Source organism: Leptidea sinapis, chromosome 5 (assembly GCF_905404315.1).
Source record: "Leptidea sinapis chromosome 5, ilLepSina1.1, whole genome shotgun sequence".
Classification (NCBI taxonomy): Eukaryota; Metazoa; Arthropoda; class Insecta; order Lepidoptera; family Pieridae; genus Leptidea; species Leptidea sinapis.
In genome coordinates, this window is record NC_066269.1 from 7,206,526 (window position 1) to 7,230,995 (window position 24,470).

Here is a 24,470-nt window from a genome sequence, read left to right on the forward strand (position 1 = left end):
AAAATCCTGAGGACGGTCGCTCCATTCACAATCTGTGGTATCATTATGAAAGTCATTTATGTTATTGTAACCTTTACCACAACGTTTTTAACCATTATTTTGAATTTCGCAATGCAATATTTTGAATATTTTATAGGATCTTGTTGTAAATACATATACATCGCCCCACAAAATACTTTTTAGCTCGATTCGGCATTATAAGTTTATGTTTGTTACATACATAACATTATCAAGAATATATTGGCAGGCAACAGTCAAGATGTTTATTTCTTTAAATTTTGCTCTTATTGATTCTAAAGGACCTAAGTTAGGTTAGCATATTCAAGCTGATTGTACGCCAGTTTATTGGAACGATTAGGCAAAACTCAACGTCGCGCTACCGCGACAAGTTTAATGACTATGTCATGAATGCGTCTGCTCCACTGGGCGCCAATCGCGCTATTTTATGTTTCGTCTTTTGCTACGAAAGATTTCCCCGCAAAGTTATTTGGTGAAACTATTACACACCATTTAAAATGTCTAATGTTATTTTCGAACTTCTGTGTTTCAAATAGAGAGAAATTGCAGCGAAATACAATATCTCCTATTCAGGATCGGAATAAATCCGCGAAATAACACACACGAACGGACAGAAGCGGAGACTAGGAGCCGCGTAACCGTAAATGTTGTCAAAATATTATTTACGTCTACAGATTTGGATGCAATCCATTTGTCGTCGTGAAAAACAGCCGTGAAAGGTCATTTTTACTAAAATAAGACAAATCTTCTTAGTATTTTTGTTGCAAAGATGTGAATAGCGACTTGACGGAGTGGTAATGAGTTTTCTAGTTCTCTTCTCACATTATATTTGTTTTCATCCTTAAGACGTCCACCGCTGGACAAAGGCCTCCCCTCAAGATCTCCATGACGATCGGTCCTGCACTGCCCTCATCTAACGTATTCTGGCGATTTTACCTAGCCTAGCACTGCATCTTCCGGTACTCGGTCGCCATTCGAGGACTTTACTGTCCAACCGGCCCTCTATAGTAAATCCGTACTGCTCGAATAAATACATGTTAAACATATTATACTACACTGTTGAATTCAAACATGGATAAACACACACTGGTCATTTACCAGTGGTAGGCTCCTTTGCACAGGATGCCAGATAGATTATGGGTACAACGGCGCGATTTCTGCCGTGAAGCAATAATGTGGAAGCATTACTGGGCCAATGAGACTTAACATCTTATGTCTCAAGATGACGAGCGAAATTATTGTAGAGTCGCTCAGAATTTCTGGTTTTCCAAGAATTCTGAAGGGAACTGCATTGTAATGGGAAGGGCGTTTCAATTACCATCACATGAACATCCTGTTCGTCTCGTTGCTTTATATCATAAAAAAAAAATCTCAGTATTTAATTAAGCATTAATATATTATAATAATTAACAAAATATTTTGTCAGCAAATCTGGTTTTAATTAGATTTAATTCGAAACAGAAATTAATTTCATAAGTGTTTGTGATGATAAAATTATTTGCCAATGAATTCACAGCACGTTTTCATAGAAATATTTCCGGTTATTCACGTAATAAGCGCTCATTTTGAACAAGCTTTGCGGACAAGATAATACGGAATTTATTGAGTGCTCGTCGGGACTCACTGCTTGTGGGTAAAAGATATTAGCGAAACTATGGCACGGGATAACTTCCAAGTCACGAAAATTCTTTTGCACACAATGTCTTTTTGTTTCGTTAGCAAATTTATTTAGTCAGTAGTCGTTCGACACGACGCGGATAGTATTTGAGTTGACGCCGGTGCTAAAGCGTTTATTCCGGCACTCATATACAAAAGGCGTAGTCCCTGATATTTATAATTTAATTTCAGAGCAATGGTTTAACGGCCGTTTTCAATAACGTATCTCTAGTTACGGATAAATTGCTGTCATCGTTTAATGACAAGATCTTATCTATCCATAGTTATGTCCAATATAGGTTAGATGTTTGACGATAGGTTATTGAAATGTAAGTAAGCGTAAGAGGATAGATTTGTCTACCTCTAGTAAGTTTAACTAAGGATAGATAGGTAATTGAAAACGGCCGTAAGTGAACTAACGGCCGTCCCCAATATACTATCTACAGATAGAGATAAATTATTACCTTCTACTGTCAGTAATAAGCTGCCAATAATCTGAAGCTGTCCCAATATACCCAATAAGTCATTCTCATCGCCTTATATTGGGACGCGTGAATTGCAATTTCCATACAAACTTTATATCGCTGGTAAGCTATACGTCGTCCCATTGACAGACAGCGTGCACGGATCACCCTGAGACGACGTAAGTCACCCTGACTTACCGTCGATAAGTTTATTGGGACAGAAAAGTCAACGATAGTTACGATCTTTATCTCAAGTAAGAGATAGACTGAATATTGTGAGCGGCCGTTAACCGAATTTGTCAGATATTATTATGATAATAATAAGCAAATAACAAAATATCCATAGCCGTGGCATTGTCAGTTACTTTTATTTTTTTGTAGAGTGGTATAACATTATAAGTTATTTATGACAAACCTTCGTGTCCTTGTTAATTAACTCTTCAAAAAATAATAATCTGACTTGGTGTAATTTATTTCACAAAACAGAAAGATCAAACAATTAACAGAAGGATGCTCCAATACTATATAATATAACACAGTTTCATTTATATTCCAGTAAAGTTAATAACAGCTACGTTCCCATTTTCACACAATAATTACCAATTCCCTGAGCGAATAACTCTGATTTGTGACCTAACCCACACATTCAGCACTTAAATGTAATTTGGGACTTGCTAGAGAACAAATTTTACTAACTTAGCTGCTCTAGCTATCGGTATTAATTTAATAACTTGATTGTTTATCGTCTCTTTATTTTAAAGATAATAATTAGTGATTAAAAATACGGCTTGCACTCCGAGAGTGGCGGCAGAAGAGAAATCTTGAACATAAACGTTGTGCGTTTTTGAATATTTTGGAATGGTTAGGGAATAATTTCGCACGAATTGCTTTATTTATCAGTAGTAAAGTATTTGCATTTATGTGCTTAAGTACAATATTCATTTATTGCGCTATCGTACACAAAAATGCCAATTTATATTACATAATAAACTTCAGAACTATTACAATTATTTTACACTATAAAGTTTATAAATATTTCACGGCTGAGATGCGATTCCTCGACCTCGCGGTATCTCGGCTTTGCAATCACAATGTATCAACCACTGGTCCAATGACTATATGACCAATAAGTTAAAATAGCCGTACTATAAATCCAAAGTATAAATCTTTCATCCATAATTTCAACGAGTGTCTTACGAATTTTCGATCAGGCCACGTGTTTGGCGCGAGTTTAACATTTATACCCATCCCAAGAAATTTGATTACTGTTATATTCTTACCATTACTATGAATTTTGAAAATATCTACAATCAATTACTTCTAATGAATAATAATTATTGTTTTGTACCTGTAGTATGATAGTATCGCTCAGCTGAAACCACACTTAAGCCCCAAGACGTTCCAAATAAATATTATAATACGAACGTTAGGCGTACCCCGCGCCCTGTCAAGACGCGCAAAATCCGTAGGTAGTGCGAGCCGGGGCGTTACCTCAAACCCGCTACACTCTGATAGACCTCCAAATGGTCTGAAATAAGTCGGTAGCAACACCGATGAATAGCGAAAGCCGATTTAAACAAAATAAAGTTATTAATGTCTCACGAAAGATTCCATGATGAGGATATTTGTTTCTGAGTGACGGATTATATGTATAAGATGTGCTTATGTACGTTTAAGTATGTATTTCGTATTGAATAATAAATATCAATGTCTTGCACTCCCAGCGGATACTCCATAGGGAGTGCCGCTTGCGCCTCTCTGTCCCCAAGAGAAGGTCGACTTCGATGAAGACTTAGAGGGCACCTGCCCAAAGTCAACCTCAGGTGGTGTTTAGTGGGAATTCACTTAGGTTTTACGTGAGTTCCACATAGCTAACGCAGACTTAGGCTGCATTGGTATGCATGAGCATTAACCACCTCTCTCCCGTCGTTATCCCGGAGGGTAGTAGCCCTTTGTCTGGGCGCAAAAAAAAAAAATTGTACACATAGCAGACTATGCCTAGTTTGGCGCATGATAATTTATGTAAAAGAGTATAAATATAAAAGTATTCGTCTGATTATTATTAATAGTAGTATTATAACGTAACACAGGCACTGCCAACATGAACTTTACGCCTTGTACATGCTTTAACTTGAAATAATCGAATAAATATTTGAAGGAACTTGGCAGTACCATCGAAGCGATAACAAGTAATGTAATTTAAAGATGCTTGCAGTGCCAAGAACATAGCATTCTTCTATCACTTTTCTTTTGAATTGTTAGTTAAATAACAAAATCTTAATCATGTCTTACGTGATATCTCCCCAGAGGCAATCAGAGATTATGGCGAAAGCCAGTAGGTAGTTTAAATAAAACACTTTTTAAAGGATTAAAAACCCGTGTAATTGTCACTGTGTTTGTACATAGGATTTTGCGTAAACGTGCTCTGGAAAGGTCACGAAACATCGGGTTAGCTAAAATAATAATAAAAATGTAAATTTGACGCGAAATCTAATGTAAAACACACATTGCTGATTTCCGATTTTCATGAGTCACGGACTTCGCCTTTAGAATATGAGTGTCAGAATAAACGTCACTTGAGCTTACTCATGTGCACGCATTCTTAGCACAGTTTGAGAAATGCTATTCCGCTCAAATTATTTACGTCCGTGGCAAACAGACCTCCCCGAACAGTTTTCTGTCTAAACTATACTTCAGGATATCTTTGGCACCGCAAGAATGTTCGGCAGAAGTTAATTCAGTTTTTGTTGACAGTTCAATATAAAATATGAAATTATTTTGTCTGGGTACTTATTAAAAGAATTAAGATAAAAATGATGTGGGATATTGGTTGTTGTCCCAAAAGGATAAATAAAATTTAATGCGTACTTTCCTATACAAAGTATGTATACTTCACTGTAATCATGAAATAAACGCTTAATTTCTAAATTTAATAAACTGGAAACGATTTAGTTACCATTTCTTCTCACTAAAACTTTACTTTTTGGAAGTGTAGGTCTTCGACATATAACTTATAATATATTTATCGTTCATTACCTGTCTTATATACATGATAAGCGTGGTTTCAAATCCCGCATCGTTCATAAATTTTGGTTCATTTTACATCCTTTACCCCAGAAAAAGATTTCTATTTCTCATCTGACTAGACTATTTGACTACTAGACCTATTATAGATTAGTATACCTTCATTACGAGACTATAAGAATTCTTAACCCTACATTTTATAACAATAAATTTCATGTCTTTCAAACGTACATTTGAAAGCGCCCATGTTTCTCTAATTGGAAGGGAAGAAATATCTGGAACCATTTATCAACCCGCGGGAGGTGGCAATATATTTGTGTTGATGTATGAAAATATTGTTGTTATAATATTCATTGCACAAAATACAAGTCTTTAGCACAACATTTCAATATTGAAGGCCAACGTTGCCAAGTGAGGATAGCTTTTGTTTTTAATCACCTAGCCATTCCATGGCATATCTACGTGATACTATAGGCAGTTTTTTTATTACTTACTTGCAATGAACTGTTAGTAAAACATAATATCCTACCATTGAGTAACCAAAGACGGCCAACAGATGCAGTATAAAATTTGTAATTGCGAGATTAAGTCATCCCAATTCTTATCTGAAATTAATTTATCTGTACCATCAACCACTTGTGTCGCCTTTATCGCGCAGATGGTCTACTCATAGATTCTTTACTTACTTTGCCAATAGGATGATGCTCTGAAGTAAAAACTCAAGATTAGATTTTATGGCTCCGACAATAATAAATCCGATTATAATAACAATAAAATATATTATTCCTCTATCAAATAAGCGAATAAGAAATTTTGTACACCTAAATAACAAACTTTTTATGTTCTATACATTGAGTATGTATTATCTCTTTCATTCTTTTCTAGCGTTACGAACGCTATTGGACTTCTTGTAACGATCTCTTATTGGTTGATTGATGTCAAAGGTTTGCCGAATTCTATTTTCACCTTCTTCGTCATTCTTAATCTTGTCGCTATCAGGTTTTACTTGCCGAAAAAACTCTCTACTGTTTTGTACTGTCTTATCGAAGTTAGATAATAATTTTCCTCGACCTTCAGATTTATTTGCTTTAAATCGTCTTCTGCATAATGGACATATCCTTTCAACGTACGACCGTTTTCTGAGCCTGTAGCCAACCTTGGCTGGTCTCTCTGAGGAACCAAAGCCACTTGCGGTTATGCCGCTACTGCTTGTTGGCTGTGTCATCTTCTCTTTGTAATTCTTAGAATTGAATTGAAAAAGTTTCCTCTTTTTATTCACTTTTGCTTTCTTCGTACTTGTTTTATCACGGGAAAAAAACGGAAATTTCATCCTCTTAAAAACACTGAAACAAAGTGATAAGTTAAAATGTTTCTGCATAATAATACAGTATTATTTAAGTGGACAATTTTCAGTTATTAGGAAATTAGTTTAGTTAAATGGATCTCATGAGAACTATACCAGTGTCCGACGTGAATGAACGAATCTTAAAGATGAAAAGCCTAAAAAATAATATGTAAAGAATATAATTCGATTTTCGGTTATATATAGACAAACGGTTTATGCTGATCAAATCAGGTATCGCGGTAATAAAGTACATATACATATAGTCTTTAAATTTAAAGTTAGTGTTTCGTTATATAACATGTTATCTTTGAATGTCAAAATGAAAAAGAGACGGTATTATATTATTTAATGAAACATTAACTTTAAAGATGCTTTGTGCAACTGGTATTTAGTCTCCTAAATTCTCAATAATTTGTAGATCCATTTTCCCATGTAGGATTATTACTTACTTTTTTCTATAAAAGAAATTGACTGCAAAACGTTCACCGGTAAGCAAAATACTCCACTCAATACAATGCAGCAGCACTCAGGATTCTTGAATAACCAACATTTCTCAGCGACATCGCAATTGCGCTCGCCAGTTTGAGACATTAAGATGTAAAGTCTCTTTGGCCTAGTAATTTCTCTAGCTACGGCATCCTTTTACACAAAATATAATAAGCGTCCGCACTGCTTAACTACTAAGGTATATACACCAGTATTAGAAGGTCTTTCTTAAGTCTCCATTTTCAAATGCGGTGCCATAGAACAATGACCCATTTTTTTGGAATAATAAGACAAACGAGCATTGGTGTGATCTTAAACTTTGCCGGAATTTTAGGTGGGATGTGTGCTCTTTTGAAGGTATCAATATCGTATCAAAGTGTGAACACTGCGTGCAATGGGTACCGGCCATTGAAACTAAGAGTAGAGAAAGTAAGTAAACTGAAGCGTTCCAAAATATTGAAAATTCTATTGCGCTCCTACTCTTAACTACGGTGTCACCGGAATGTTGGCACAAAACCAAACTGACGAATGCGACGATGTATCCTTGTATGTTGAGCTATCAGAACAACGCGTAAATTTTTATGTGGCTATTCTGTTACAAAGTTAATTTGAGGGTTAAATAGACGTCTTATTATGAATTTCCACTTTCTATTAAATTGTAATATTTAAATATTTGTTAGAAGTAGTAAGTACTATATAACACAATTAAAATCTTCCCAAAGGAAATAATGTGCACTTGCGGTGGAAGTAAGTAGCATCACAAGTTAATCTATTATACTTTTAAGTCACAGGACTCAATCCATGTGTATCATACCTATATACATTTTTTTCCTGAATAAAGTAGTGTCTTATCAGAGCATATTGTGAATTAATCTCATACATAATCATATTTTTCAGGACCTAGAGCTAGATGGGTATCACAGCAGCGCCTTTTTCTATCGTCAAGCAGTATTTTGGTTTTGTTTCTTTTGAAAGGAAGGAAAGGAAAATTACCAGGCTAGTGAGACTCAACATCATATGTCTCACGAGCGCAATAGCGATGCCATTAAGTATTCGGAGTTTTTAAAGAATTCTTAGAATAATAATAATATACATCAGGTGAACGTTTACAGAAAAGTTTGAATTTTTTTCAAATACTTACCATTTATTTTCTGGAGTTACTAAGATGTTTTCATTATTATTGTGTTTTTTCTTTGCGTTACTCGATATTTTACTGTCATGAGAAGATTTAGAATTACTTATATATTTAAGATTGTTTAAATTTTCGAGTATATTAGTATCGTCGCTATTGTTGTCTAATTCTAAATATTCTTCGTTATTATCATTCTCATTTTCATTAACTTCAAATAATGAATCAACATCATCTCTTCTTGAAAGCTGACTTCTATAATTAAATAGAAAAGTAGAAATAAGTCAATCCTAAAACCTAAGAACTAGTTGACGAGTTTCATTTTCATACTATGATATAGTTGGATTTTATATTGGCATTAAGTAAAGACAACCTCACATTATATCATTATAGAAGGAAGTTGGTTCCACAGTTGGGTACTTTATGTGCCTTTAGGAACCACCTTCTGGATGTACACCAAGCACTACGATCATCCAGATGGTAAATATGTAATTCTAATTTGAGGCATTAATTGTTGTCATTTTGAAATTTTACGGCAGAATCAGTGTTTAATCTACGTACAGCTATTTATAATAATAACTAGCTGACGCAGCAAACGTCGTATTGCCATATTACATATTTAAAAAATTCATTTATTAAATTTTTATGCAACCGATTCTCAGACCTACCAAATACATCGTACTACAATTATTGTATTCGATTGCCATCTTGCAACCCTATATCGGTTTGGTGGATGGAACAGAATAATTTAAAAATCGTGATACAAAAATAGTTGTAGATCGTAGAAGGACGAAAATTTAAATGTTGAATCATAACAAAATAAAAATCAAAAAAAAATCAAAAAATTAAAAATCTAAATTGGGGTGACTACCCTTAACATTTAGGGGGATGAAAAATAGATAGTAGCCGATTCTCAGACATACTTACTGAATATGCATATAAAATTTGGTAAAAATCAGTAAAGCCGTTTTGGAGGTAACTAACATTGTGACGCGAGAGTTTTTTATATACGATGATAATATTAACACACTTTACACAGAGTATCTTGCCCCAAACTAAGCATAGCCTGTACTATGGGTGCCAGACAACGATATTTTTAAAACGATATTCTGACTTAAACATACATAAATACAAATAATCATCCATGACTTGGAAACAAACATCCATATTCATCATATAAATGTTTGCAACTACCAGGGTACCAAACCGGGATCTCTACCTAAGTGGGCAGGGTCACTAACCACTGGGATATATGGATCGTCGTTTATGTATACATACACCCCGGCATGGACATAAAATTATTCTCAATATTATCATTCAGCAACTCGAGATGAAATTTATCTTTCATGTGACACATTATTGTTTGCCCCATATAATGTTATTGTTAAAATAATGTCGCCATCAATAAAACTAAGCAATAAGTACCTCTTATACACGTCGTTATAAGGCTCGTTATTATCTATTGTGTCATAGTCAGGGTTTTGAATAAAACTAGCAACATCAATCTCAGCCAGCGTTTCCTTATCATCAATCTTCATATCTTCTCCCTGCTTGCGTTCACTCTCCACTGCATCGTCGTTAATATTTTCAACGCTATTCACTTTATTGCGAACGAGTTGATAATCCGGCTGCATGCCCATATAGTCATAAGTAAATACAGAACTTATATACACAGTTAAAAGTAACAAATAAAACACTTTATGTAACATTTTGTCGCGACATGCTTGATACGCGTCAGCTGTGATTTCAGTTTGGCATTTACTCTTCTTTATAAATAGCTCAGTTGTTTTAAATTATTGTAAATGAGGTTTAACTTGTTCGTGGTATTAATTGTCTTTTAACCGATTTGTCGTTGTATATTTTATTGATTTATCTATATATAGAGGAAATTTGTCATGCTGCAGGATGTTGTATACTCGCTAGCCCGATCGACGTTCTTTTATAATCTGTAAAAATTTTAACCAATAAAATGAGAAATATATAATATATAGGTATCTTTATGCTATATTGATACTTTATATCTATTTGGAAAATAAATTAAAAGTCAGCGCTATATGTGATCAACTTTCATATAAATCCCTAGGTCTATTGCGTTTGCCGCTAGCTGGTACTAATCTGAAAATACAGTCACCTGTATCTAGACTATGCCAAACATATAATTCTCTCGATGTATCTATAGACATATTTAGCACATCACCCATAGCATTTAAGACTGTTGTTCGGAAATTTCTAAATAATGTTAAATAGTATTAAGGTTTGTTATAATTCTTAAGCTATAATAGTTCATGTAGTTTTGAACTAAATGAACTTGATATATTTTTTTACTTCATTTTCATGTTGTGGCACCTATATACAGTTTTGTTTAGACATTAACTTATATTAAGATAACTTTTAGTGTAACTGTCACTGGTTGTCCGTAAATAAATAAATAATAATCGCCATTCTGTTTATCATATCAGTACTAGCTATGCTTAAGCAGCGCTGTTTGGATGTGCCGCTTATAATAAATCTGCCAAATTTACGACAACCCTTCTGTGTAATCTCGTTAAACGAATGAGAAGGGTTCCGTAGCGTCGGAGCCACGCGTGGCGTGTACTTAATAACTTGAACCCGCTCATTAACCTACTTACTTATATTTTGACTCGTTACTTTGCGTTGCTAAAAGTAATGAGTACCTACTTAACGAAATTTATTCGTATAACCCTATAAATATGTGTTGGGGGATAACATTAATTATTAATTTTATAACTAATCACGGTATGTTTAGGGGGGAAAATTAGGAAACTGCAAAAACCTCGCTATTTAAATATACCAATGACTTGTTCTAACAAATTCTGCAAACACTTCTTGAAATTTGTTGGAGTTCCATAAGTGGTTCGCATCATGTTGAAGTCTGGTTTATACAACCGCGCGTTTTCCAAGTAACTTCTTGCCTCTAATAGCAACTTTGAGGAATAAATTGCTACAGTTTTCTAAAACCCATACGACTCAGGGACAGTCAAGCATAGAGCATACATACATAACATACCTTATAGGCCGCCAACGCATCGCCTGACTCCCGGCGTTGCGGAATACCATTTACGACTGCCTAATCACTTTTCATCACGTTGGCCACTTGCCTGTTTGCCCCCTCTTATATTAAAATGACTCATCATCCATTAATCCGGCTCGAAGGACCACTTTTTTGTTTGTTATTTACCTAATTATTACTATTGTCACTAAGAGGTTGGACTGACTAAATTAAAATGCACTGATTTTTTTACTATGTTTATTGATTAATATTCTGACAAATTAATAATAAATAGGAGCACTGTACAGCATGACTGTGATAAAGATAGGGCCGAAGTGGAAGTCAAAGAGTATGTAAAAACTACGTAATACCGGAAGTGTGCGAGTCAATGATATTTTAGTGTAGAATAATAAACAGTTTCCATGATAACTTTATACTCATGTGATATTTCTTATTATATATTTGTGACACACTGTTCATGTCATATCAAATTGTCATTAAAGATTAATTTCAAGAAATTTTGGTGTTGCGATAGCAAATTTTTTTGTAATCAGATAAGGTTAAAATTACTTGAAATTGAAGCTGTTTATGTGTGGAATATCGTAGTCATCTGTAATGTAGCTAAAACGGCTGATATTCAGTATGTTTCTTTTTAATAAGAAAAATAGAGACGAGCAGAACGTTCAGCTATGGTTATTGATACGCCCTGCCTATTAGAATGCAGCGCCGCTCAAGATTCTTGAAAAACCCAAAAATTTTGAGCGACACTACAATTGCGCTCGTCACCTTCAGACATAAGATGTTAAGTCTCATTTGCCCAGTAATTTCACTAGCTACAGTGCCTTTCAGACCGAAACACAATAATGTTTATACATTATTGCTTCAAGGCAGCTATAGGCTTCGTTGTGGTACCCATAATCTAGCCGGCATCCTGTGCAAGGGAGCTTCCGTATAAGTACGTATTCCAATGCCACACGTTGATCTTTTTTATTCACAAAACTCTACATTATACGGGTCCAAGGCGCAAGGCTCGCGCTTTTATCACGCTGTCCATAAATTTAGAAAAGCTTCGTCAACTCAACATTTCACACAAAGGGCAAACGAGTTACGCTTATTCCGAACTTGTGGGGAAACTTTAAAAGCTCTCGCGCGAGTCGCCGAGTGATGGTTGACGCGGGTCGGGGCTGGTTTGAGTTTAAATCTAATTTAGAAACGCTTTACGTGTCAGGTTTGAACAATTTCAAGAAGCAGGTTCAAACTCAAACAAAGACTTACATATTCTGATCGTATTCACCGCGAACTCTTGTTAAATGGGGACGCCTGGGTTTTATATAAAAATAAATAATATATGACCTAGCAGTCTATAAATTTCATAGCTATACAAGTGTAAAATCTTCATTGTATCACACAATGCTTATTTATGCCTATATTTACAATACTATTATTTTCCCTGTACTTTCCCCGGGGCATAAAAAGAATAGGGGAGTCCCAGGCCCAAGGGTGTCGTAAGAAGCGACTCAGGACTTTTTCGAAGTGGAAGAGTCACGCTGCCGTCTTATGACGTCAGCACGATCGGGCAGACTCTTCCGGGTTAATTACCACACTCGCACAGAATACCGGCGTGAAGTAGCGGCCTAGTGCCGCTATGTTTCGCATAGGTTAGAGTCGAGGACCGGAGGCCATTCCCCCTCCCCTCCACCCGAATATAACAGCAGAACTAAAAAAGATTTGACCCCAGGAGGGTACCGCCTCTACCAGAGTCGGAGAATCCCTCCCCGAGCATTCTCGCTCGGGCTACCCGTCGTATTCTGGGGAGGGCACAGAACCACGCATGTCCGAGGACAAAAGAGGTAGTAACACCACGGCACCCCGCTCCACGCTCAACGTGGTCTTTTGCAATATCAGGGGAATTCACTCCAATTTAAACGCCGCGGCCGACCACCTTGAGAGATATCTCGACCTAGCGGGTACAAAATTGAGCACAAATTTTTGCCTTATGCCGTGGTATGTGTGTACGTTACGGAGAATATCTGCTGTCGCCGTCTCGGCAATTTTGAGGGTAGGGACCTGTCTACTCTATGGCTTCGTGTAGATTTTAAGGACCGCGTCCGTATCTGTGCGTGTGTCTACAGGTCCCATAGTGGTAACGCAGAAACGGATCACCTCATGGGCTGCGTTTAAGCGGCAATTGAAGACGTGCTTGCACAGATCCCCTCCGCTGAAATCATAGTCTTGGGTGATTTCAACGGGCACAATGCCGAATGGCTTGGATCACGTACTACAGACTACGCAAGGCGATCTATGCATAATTTTGCATTGGCGTATCGTCTAATTGGTTGAGTGGCCAACGCGGCTCCCGGATGTAGATAGCCACATGCCGTCCTTATTAGATCTTCTGCTGACTACACAGACTCTCTGTCAACGCCTCTCTTGGAACGTCCGACCATTGCCTGGTCAGGAGTGTAGTGCCTATCCGACGCCAACGTCGCAGACCACCAGCGACCCGCTGCGTTTGGCACTACAAGTCAGCAAATTGGGATAGGATGCGTTCCTTTTGTGCATCCTACCCTTGGGGCAAGGTTTGTTGCCCTTCGGATGATCCTAGTGCCGGCGCCGTTGCAGTAGCCGATATGATACTACACGGCATGGATATTTTTATATCTAGCTCTGTAGTACTGTTCGGTGGCAAATCATAGCCCTGGATCGATGCGTCAGTTAAAGCAGCATCTGACTGCAACAAACAAGCGTATCGAACTTGGGTTGCGCTCAAAGGATCCAAACTGCAAAGTTCTAACGAGGAAATATAACCGTGCTTCCAGATTTTTTAAGCGGCAAAGTGCCCGTGCGAAATCGAAGCACATCGTCAAAATCGGCGAGTAGTTGTTGTCGAACGCTGCTCTTGTTAACTTCGTGTGGCCGGCGGTGATCACTTAACACCAGGTGACCCGTAGGCTCGTTTGTCCTCCTTTTCCATAAAAAAAAATGACATAACGGGTTAGCCTGCTTAAACTCGGCAGGCCGTATCAGTCGTCACGCCAGCATTAACGAAGTCATCCGCAGGGCATTTACCGCTCTTTATATACCAGCTATTTTAGAGCCAAATGGTATATAACCAGCCGCGATGGCAAGCGTCCTGATGGAATGACGCTGGTGGCTTGGGCACGGGGAAGGGCGCTGGTGTGGGACGCGACCTGCGTTGACACTCTGGCTCCTTCTCATGTCCAAGTTACGTTAGTTAGTGCTGGGGCTGCTGCTTCAACTGCCGAAGACATCAAGCGTCGCAAATGTTTCGGTCTCAGTGAGTCATACATCTTTGTGCCGTTTAGTGTCAAGACTGAGCTGCCATATTTCGCTAAATAAATACCAGCGCTTGGGTTGCCAGTAGCCCTATAGAAGTGCGTAGATAGTACTTTGCACATTCTTCGCGACTCATTGAACAATGTATAGACTTTGTCTAGATTTCTTCTTTAAATAGAGTGTTTGAAGCGAAACTCCTATTTTGTGTGATTGAATTGCTGAGTGATCTAGATATAGGCCAAATCTTTATAATATTAAACTATTTGTTATTTGTATGAAACAAACATACACATTGACGCAAAATAGATATTGTATAGAATAATAATAAAACACTCACAGGAGCATAAGCTTAACGGGAGACACCTGCCCCTAGTTTTTAAGTTCTTTTTGTTAAAGAATTAAACAAATTTATTATTATTATTATTTATTACTAGCTGACTTGGCAAACGTTGTTTTGCAATATAAACTATATATGTATACCTTCCTTGAGCTACAACGAATCTATTACAAAAGATTTCATTGAGATCGGTCGAATAGTTTAGGAGTTATTAGGGAACATACAAACATACATTCTCTTTTATATATATAGATGAGTATGTCAGTAATACTTCTATATTTTACACAGGGTCACTCTTGGCATTGTCTACAAACATTATATTCCTTTGCATGTTATCAGTGGACAAGATGCAGTGTAGAAGATGATCATAATAGTGTAATTGGTACATGTGGCATGTACCACTATCAGGGGCGTTCATACCATATAGGCAATTAGGCATGTCTACATTAACAATATCTTATGTTTTTAAAGTGATAACCCTCACTTCTAGGATTAATACACAAATAAAATTTGAAAAACAAAATTGTATGAACGATGCGGGATTCGAACCCACGATATCCAGCGTTATCACTTTAAAAACATAACATATTGTTTAGATTTACAAGAGCGACATCTCAAGTCAATTTCCTAATATGCAAATATTGGGGTTGAGCAGGTTTTCAACTGTAAAGTAGATCAAATCTGAGAGTTGAACAAAGCAAACAGAATTTTATAACGAGGCGGTACTCGAACGGTTAGCTCAGTTGGTTAGAGCACCGGCACGGAACGCCGGAGGTCATGGGTTCGAATCCCGCATCGTTCATAAAATTTTGTTTTTCAAATTTTATTTGTGTATGTCTACATTAATAAGAACCTAAATTAATATATGACACTAGTGTTAAAGTTAATTTAGTACCGCTATACTATATTTCATTCCATCTTTCTATTCAACACCCACCTTAAGTTTTAGCTTTCATTTAATACCTAGTTAAAACCTTTGATAGGCCATCTATCTTTTTTTATAAAAATAAGCGCCAAGACGAGCAGGACGTTTAGCTGATGGTATTTGATACGCCCTGCCCATTACAATGCAGTGCCGCTCAGGATTCCTGAAAAACCCCAAAAATCCTGAATGGCACTACAACTGCGCTCTCAAATGTTAAGTCTCATTTGCACAGTAATTTCACTAGGTACGGCGTCCTTCAGACCGAAACACAGCATTGCTTACACATCACTGCTTCACAGCAGAAATAGACACCGTTGTGGTACCCATAATCTAGCCGGCATCTTGTGCAAAGAATCCTCCCACTGGTAATTAATAATAAGATTGGTACTAGGCTACTGAGATTAAAAAAAGAAAATCAGTTTAATGAATTACGAAGCTAAAAAAAGGACGATCTGCTAGTCACATTATCGTATAAGTAAGTGCGTTATGGTTATGAAGAGGAATTTAAAAACCACAAAATTGACATGCCGAGAGCAAATCATAACGTCAACATCTTCGCGTTATGTGTGCAATACTTAAATTTCTAACTATTATATTATTAGGTAATTATATCTACAGCTGTGCATACCTTCCTAGAAAACCAATGCCCACCCTTGACTACTATACATATACACAATACATGTCATATAAAAACAAAGCCGTAATATGGAAAATGCCACAAAATACACCATAACAAGCTTCGACTGCTATATCTATACATTTCCGCATTTCCTCCAGTTTTTTTAAATATTCTTGATCAATAAGCAGCAATGTAAAACATTTATTCAGTTCAGATTTGATTTTGACAGTGACAGTTTATACACGACTAAGGAGAACAGTGTCCTTACATTATCTTGAAGCGCACTTTTGCCGTTCCGCTATCAGACTGCAAATGATATGTCCTTATGATATGTGTATAGAACGTCAATGATTTAAAGGGTTAATATTATTTATACAAACATTACAATGATCATTATACCAACACGATTATTAAAAAAATTAACTAATGTTGTATACATTAAAAACTTCTACTACTTTCGACATCAAATTGAAAATAGTAGATTGTTAACCGAGGGTCGAAAGAATCAATTCCCGAGGTATTTAGACGGCTATAGTCCGAGTAGGAATTCATTTTTTTACCCGTGTTAAACGCTCTACTTTTCATTTCGAATATGAGGAAAATAAAACTATTTGTTTATCTAAACTATTCATAGATAATAATATGTTATAATTTTAGTAGTACCTATTTAAAATTAATTGTCAAATTAGGACAATTTATGACGACTTGTTGAATTTTAAATATGGAACTCGCCGCGTAATTGTTGCGGCTTATTCCGCTCAAAGAAGTTTGTGTTAAGTTCACACTGGCTGTTTAGAAAGCCACATGGCCGCACCATTTTTTTTATTCCTTTTTGTTTTACATTAAACTCTACACAGCTGACAGCAGTTCTATTTTTAAAGTTCATTCCGGCCCTTGGGTGGGCTACATATATATATATGTTATACTTCGTTGCCAATCGCCATACTGTAATCAGTATGGCGATTGGCGACGAAGTATAATCTGGCTAAGTTTGAAAGCGAACAGTTGCTTCAATTGTAGTGGATTTTGGCTATATGCTTCTTTACAAGATTAATAGCCGTCATCTATCAATCTATCAATGACTGCACGTTTCATACAATCGAGTGAATTGCTTTTTTCTTAGTTATGTGGAGGAGCTTGCCGGAGCTGATTTAATCTAAATATTGATAATATTATGTCTATCAATTTTTTTTAATTCAATATAATTTAAAATCTTCTTTACGTGTAGCACACGAAAGACACAGTTTCTCGACGGTGTAAGGTCCATCTGAAAATATTCGAAAAATTTTAGGTTTTTAAACACGTTAATGGAGTTATATTTTATTATTTTAGCAATACCAAATTACCAAGATAATATGTTTAACAAATATAGGTGTAATATTTGTATAATATTTCCTTTTATAAGGGAACTTGATTATACTAAACTTATAAAATCTTTCAGCTAAAAAAATATTTTCAAATATTTGTTGTGTAAGTAAATTAGAAATAAATAATAATTATTACATTTATTTTTGTACGTTTCATTTTATTATAACATGCACTATGTTGTGGTCTTCCAACGCATACATTACTATCTGCAACTGATGTGGGTTTGACAACGAAAGAATATTGATTTTTAATTACGATTACATTATATTATAGAAAAAAATCAGCTGTTTTATAAAATGACCATAAACTAGGTAGTTACACTGTTAGGTAATGAAGTAAACCCTAATTTCTTCAGAAGAGGTAAGAGTCACGCGATAGAAAGAGAGGCAAACTCTAGGTGAACAAAAATGTAGGTTAGTAGCGCTGTGCGGTCTGAATTACACTTTATTGTATGACCGCAAGAGTCCCTATTTCTTTAATTGATTTTGCGGAGTGAGACTTCCGAACTTGTACTATTATATATTCTTTGGCTATGTAGAACGTCAAACAAATAGCGAATGCGAGACGCGAAGCAAGAGCGAAGTTGTGTTTATTTACAAAACTTTACGAGTGGCGTTCCGCAACGCTTCGCTTTCGGTTCGCATTTATGTTAGTTTTACAGTAGGAAGATTAATGGATTACCAATCTCGAACCACTTGTCTCGTGGCCTCCCGACCTCCCTTCTCGCGTCTGCGATGGCTTCCCTCATCGCCATCGGGATGACCACAGCCATACAGGTTGCCGGCTCGCCAGTAGCTGACCATGACACAGTATAATATATTAATTGATGAAATAGTCGTTAAATCATAGAGTAGCTGAGACCCGCGACTTCCCCGCGTACACACATGACTAAGCACGTTGTTAACTTTATATTAAATGAAGATATGAGGGCCTACCATCAACTTTAAATAAGCGATGCGAATCCGATGCAGTTCAGTTTAGGCACCCAAACTGAATGACTACATACATTTTAAAATTGCGCAATTGCATCAAATTATAAACCACTAAGCGCTTTTTTTACTTATTAAATATAATTTATTTTTAATTTAATAATTTATATTATATAAATAAATATAGTTCTTTGAATTACAAATTAAATGTGTGCTTATGTGTTTTCGTAAAAATAACGAGTTATGAACGCACCTCCATTGATGTTTGATTTGACAGGACCACAGAGTACTTTTTTTTAATGCGTTCTTGCGAACAGGCTATAGCCCGGGCCCTTACTGCCTCGTCTTTAGTATTTTCATTTTTGGTATTTATTTTCAGTATTTTGTTTTACAAAAAAGTCCAATAAAGTATTCTCATCTCAACTTTAATCAATAAAATTTTTCTTTTCTATGTTTTCAGTATTTTTTAAAAGTTATTAACAACACGATTCACTTTCCTCTAAGGAAGTAGCAACTTTTTTCGAATCGGTCACTTTGACAAATAAGCTATCCAGTTTAGGTTGAAATAACACCTCATGGTACGAATGAATGAACGAACTAAATCAGTTTGCGGTTCATTTGATATCATTTTTGACATCATTACGATTTAATCAGTTGATTTGACGACAACCTAAATTAGATTGCTCTAATCACGTCGTGGTACGAAATAGCAAAGCAGTTCATTATAGGTTGTCAATTGAATCGCAATAAGAGTTCATGGTAGGCCCGCAGGTATTAATTTTTTTCTACATAATTGCCAATTGTCTAAGGAATAAAACTTAGAATACTTAATTATATAAATATATCCAATAGCTTTTATATAACAAATGCAAAACCTCTATCATTTTATTTATATTGTGATATATCACCTGGTTGTTTTTTTGTTTTAGTGGAAAAGAGTTATAGGCAGTAACAGGTATAAAGGTTATTCTTCAAGGGCTGGTGACTGGGTCGTGGGGCGGCTCATTCTGTTAATGTAAAAAGATACCGATAGAAAAAGATATACTTCCAAACATACGTTATCCGTAGAAACGTATATTTCAACATTCTCAAGGGAATCAAAATTTGGGGGTAGCTGCTGTCCGTGGCGTAGTCCACGTACATGCTATTTATTTATTTAATTCAGAGAGATCTCCATATATATTAGTAAATGTATTAGTAACAATATTTCTTATAAACTACGTTAGTATTATTAGTGGAATATATTTATAAACCTATAAAGCAGTCCTGATTTCTTATTATTTATTCATGCAAAATAAGAAATCAATTTAGTAGACTCTTCGTTTAGCCCGGACATACAGACAGACATTCGTTAAAATACTTTTTGTCTTCCGTGTTGATTACGGAAGCGAGTTTTCTTTAAAAAAAAATAATATACAGTTTTTCATTTTAGCATTTTATTATTTGTGTAGAATAGTCGTTTAGGGTAATTTAGATAGTTGAATAAAAAAAAACGTAAAAAAAATTCTTAAAAGTTTTTTTTAGTCGGAAAGCGATAATTTGCAAATTATTTATCAAATTAGATGATTCAAACACCAATATTAAGTTCGCCGCTATTGACGAAAAAGTGTGTGCGATATCTATAGATATGAATTGAAAACACAATGGTAGGATGGAAGCGAGGCACCGTAGTGAAATTCAACGGTTCTACCTCTAAGTGTCGCCGACGCATTTAACAAAAAGATTACCAGGATTCTTACCTTTCGCTCCGAATATAAGATTGTTGGTGTAGGATTTCTTCCTGAAATATATCCTGAAGTCCTGAGGGATGTCTCGCGCTTGTGGGACCCAGTACTCCCACGTTCTGTCGGTAAGGAGTTCCCCAGTCTCTGGATGATACACCAGCTCCTCAGTTGTCCAATAGCCTGCTCCCATCACAAATGCACCTTCAATCTAAAATTATTCGCTGTTGAAATCACCGTAAAATCTATAGTTTGTCTATACCAGCATTATTTTGTTGCCTAGCCTGTTCTGTTCACACCGTCTATATAATAAAATTATCTTCTCATCAGGATCCGTAAATTGGTGTAGTGCCATAGTTTTGTAGTTTCCTAAAATATATCTTCTTGGCAAGGAAAATTAAAGGTGAAAAATCTCAAATCTTCAAAATCTCGTTCATGGAAAGTTTAGATGAAGGCACCATGCGAAAGCTTTAAAAAAAAGAAACCACCCTGTGATACTTAGTTTTCTTTTTCGAGGTACTTTTTCGAACGATATAGGGGCACTTTCAGATCATTTATGCTACTTAATTTCAAGACACTTTTCAGTGCACTAAACTCAAAAAAGCGTTGTCCATGCCTTTTACGTATTTGGTAAGGTGACCCAAGTTTTGGCACGTAACTTTGTCAAAAGATTACTGTTGACTTTCGACACTAACCTATGTGAAACACAGCGGTGGTACGTCGCTACTTCATGCCAGTTTTTTGTGAGAGAGAAAAAACAATTGTCGCCGCTTACAACATCTTTGGGCCTGGAATTCTCATATTCTATCACGTTCTGGAGAAGCACGGGCATATGTTTCTTATCATAGAGTATAAGTACTGTAAATACTGTACGAGCTGATGAGCCACTTGATGATTAAGAGCATTCTTTGCCCTAGACAGCGACAATATTTTGCAAGTCTTAATACATTACAAAACTTCATATTTTGCGTGCAAAATGAAAAAAATTACAACCTAGTCTTGTAGTTTTATTCAGTACTTTCAGTAGATATTAATTTTATTGCTATATAATACAAATGATAGTATTACAGGCAGTTGTGAGTAAAATTAAATACAACTTTAATTTAAGATTATAAGTACAAAATTTGAGTCTCCTTATTAATATATTGAAAGGTATACGAAATTTTATAATTCAGAATAAATAATGAGTTAGTACTTAGTTATTCCATTTTTTTGTCTATCTGAAACAATAATAATTTGCAAATCTAATATAAGAAGAAACTTACTTGGCCAATATCAATTTCAGGGTTAACACTTTGTCCAACATCTTCAATCAAATCAACCCTGTTTATGTTCCACTCTCCAGTTAGGACATCTATTTCTACTTCAGCTAACGTCACTCCATATATGTTATACTCTTGAGTATCAGCTATATTTGTGAATCCATGAACTTGTAGGTCGATCTGAGCATCATAAGCACTTCGAATGAGCTGCGCCCAAGTTGGATTATTCAGTTTCTGTTTAATAGGCTCCAATCTTCTAAGTAACTCTTCACAACATTTACGGACACCAATCGCAACGTTTTGTGATGTAACACTGCCTCCTGACACAAAACTATTCGGCGCACTTGTAGTCTCATTGGGTTTTATTTGAATTTTTTCAACAGGTATTTTTAACAGATATGCACAAATTTGTACTGCTTTTGTATTTACACCTTGGCCCATTTCGATTCCTGCATGTGTGATAATAACAGAGCCGTCACCAAAATAAACAGCAAGATTTATATCGAAATATTGATTTCCAACTGGAGTCCATCTCAAAAAAGAGCACCTAAGACCTCTCTTCTTCCATCTATTTTCTACATTAAATTTCTCTATTTCCTTTTTTCGCATTTCATAGTTCGAGTTCGTTTTTATTGTTTGTACAAGTTCTAAGATGTCTCTATGCTGTATATTGTCTAAATTAGCTATACGAACTTCAAATGGATCTATATTAGCCTCATAAGAAATTCTTTCCATAATAATTTCAATCATTGCAATACATTCCAAGGTTGCTACAAGAAGTTGATCAGTTAATTATATCCATTGAATCTCTGAACAAAAGTAAAAAGAAAATTTACCTGGAGATCTGCACCATGTATTTGACGCTGTATCAGTTATAGAATTCAGAACTGTATAGTCCCAAGTACTTTTATCATAGCAATTATAATAAGAATCAAGTCCCAGAGCGGTTAGAGGTTCATCAATAATATAGCCATTGTCTGAATACAGTTCATATTTTAAGAATTGAATTTCCCCTCTCTGGTTAACACCCAACTTAAAAAAATTCGAATGTTAATTATTAAATCAATAGTTATAATTAATGTAATAAATTAACACAAAATTAATTATTTCAATGAAAACATAAAAATATTTTCCGCTTACTTCAACATTTGTCGAACATGGTAACCTTTTACCTACAGCTCGCATGTTATTTTTTAAGCTTTGTATAAATCTGCAAGGTCTGTTAAGTTTAAATGTGACCAAAGCACATGCTGTGGCTACCTGAGTCCCTCTTGATATTTTTATACCGTAAGCTCCACCAAGCCGTCTGACTTGAACATCGATTCTAAAAGAACAATTGTAATTAATTTCAAATGAGTATATATAAGTTTAAATTCATTTTACAAATCCAGATTCGTTATCTAGAAATTTTTTGAGTTTAGCTAATTGTATCAGAAACTTACCTGTTTTGTTCAATTTTTAATACTTTTGCTACCATTCTCTGTACTACATCTATCCACTGAGTTGTAGAATACACTTTGATGCCTTCTTCAATTGGATGCGACACGCAAGCCAACGTCTCCATAGTAAAGTGATACTGCCCGTATATCGTAGATTCTCCTTTTATTACCTTTGTCACATCTGACCCCGTTCTAGTTGGTTTGAAATTCATGAACAATGTTGATCTTTTTGGATCATTTTTGGCAATTTTAATATCCACTACTGGTTTCCTTATATTTTTATATAATACTTTAACTAAAGTTGCAGCTCTGTCAGCAATGTGTTGGTTTTGAGCTACTATAATTCCTATAGGCTGGTTCATATATTTCACCTCTTTTTCACATAAAACCTCTTCATCTGCTTGGTAGAATGTAGAACCAGCCGGTGTATAGCTATTTTCACCTGGTATATCTTTTGCTGAATAAAATGCTAAAACTCCGGGCTCTGCCTGCAACAAAGTCTTAGTTTATTTCTTTAATTTATTTTAGTCTCCTTTTCTTATTATTTCCCTTAAATCATTGTCAACCTAAATAATAATATTCTGAAGCATTAAAGTGACTACAAAAGTAAATTTTACAAATAAAAGTAAAATAAACTAACAACTTAATTTATAAATAGTGTGATTAGCATTATAAATTATTTTGCTATAGTAAAAAGCTTTGGATGCTTGATGTCCATTGTTATAAAATAATATTGACAGATGTTACTAAAACTAAAGTCATTTTGAAACTATCTTAAATATATCTTTGCTCTGTTTTGGGACATCGTTTAACCATATTCCGCGCTAACTAATTTGCTTACATGATACAAACTATTATTTCCTCATGAGAAGTTCAATGGCAATAAACCTAGTGTACTATTCGTCCCCGACTAAATGGCGTAGCAGCTATACGAGAGGAAGCTACTGCAACACCTTTTACTCATCATCAAGTTTGTGATAAATACATGTATAGTTAGCATATGCAGTTTTACGAATTGAATTTCTACCAAAATTCATAGACGATGCGGGACTGAACCTGCGTCTCTCTTGAGAGGAGTGCTCTTACCAACTTAGCCAACCATCCGAGTGACGCATGGAGCGAAGTTTGGTTTATCTTGTTCAACTCTCAGGTTGTGTATCTCATCTCAGAAGTGAGGGAAATCACTAAAAAAACATTGACAGTTTTGTTTCGACTTCCATACCAACTTTCATCTACTTATTCATCACCATGTAAGTCTAAACTTTATAAACATATATTTATTGACTTCTTATCAAGCACCCAAATACAAAGTTTTATGGTTTTATTTTCGATAATGACGATCTGCCATACTATCATCCTCTACTTCAACCCAATCATAGCTTTTCATTGCAAAAAGAGCTTAAATTCTTTCACAAAGTCTAGTCTATTTTTGTACCAAGCT

The 24,470-nt window shown here is 35.6% G+C and overlaps 2 protein-coding genes across 3 annotated transcripts in view; both read right to left on the reverse strand.

Moving 5' to 3' along the window:
- Positions 1-5,719: 5,719 nt before the first annotated feature.
- LOC126964548 (ABC transporter G family member 7-like) lies at positions 5,720-9,851 on the reverse strand. Its single transcript, XM_050807741.1, has 3 exons — positions 9,548-9,851; positions 8,135-8,377; positions 5,720-6,505 (listed from the first exon to the last, which is right to left on the reverse strand). Exons 1-3 carry the CDS (start codon positions 9,829-9,831, stop codon positions 6,034-6,036), a joined length of 999 nt encoding a protein of 332 aa, XP_050663698.1. The 5' UTR covers positions 9,832-9,851; the 3' UTR covers positions 5,720-6,033.
- A 6,506-nt stretch (positions 9,852-16,357) lies between these two features.
- Positions 16,358-24,470, reverse strand: part of LOC126964485 (uncharacterized) — a 56,165-nt gene continuing 48,052 nt past the window's right edge. Inside the window, exons 11-17 of one of the 2 annotated variants that reach the window (XM_050807633.1) lie at positions 23,033-23,517; positions 22,731-22,914; positions 22,427-22,622; positions 21,594-22,360; positions 20,347-20,539; positions 18,360-18,473; positions 16,358-17,577 (exon numbers count right to left, since the gene is read on the reverse strand). In XM_050807633.1, coding sequence (XP_050663590.1) covers positions 17,507-17,577; positions 18,360-18,473; positions 20,347-20,539; positions 21,594-22,360; positions 22,427-22,622; positions 22,731-22,914; positions 23,033-23,517 — 2,010 coding nt within the window. In that variant the 3' untranslated portion in view covers positions 16,358-17,506. Of the gene's footprint in view, positions 17,578-18,359; positions 18,474-20,346; positions 20,540-21,593; positions 22,361-22,426; positions 22,623-22,730; positions 22,915-23,028; positions 23,518-24,470 lie in introns of those variants that run through there. The other variant, XM_050807634.1, reaches the window with a different exon arrangement.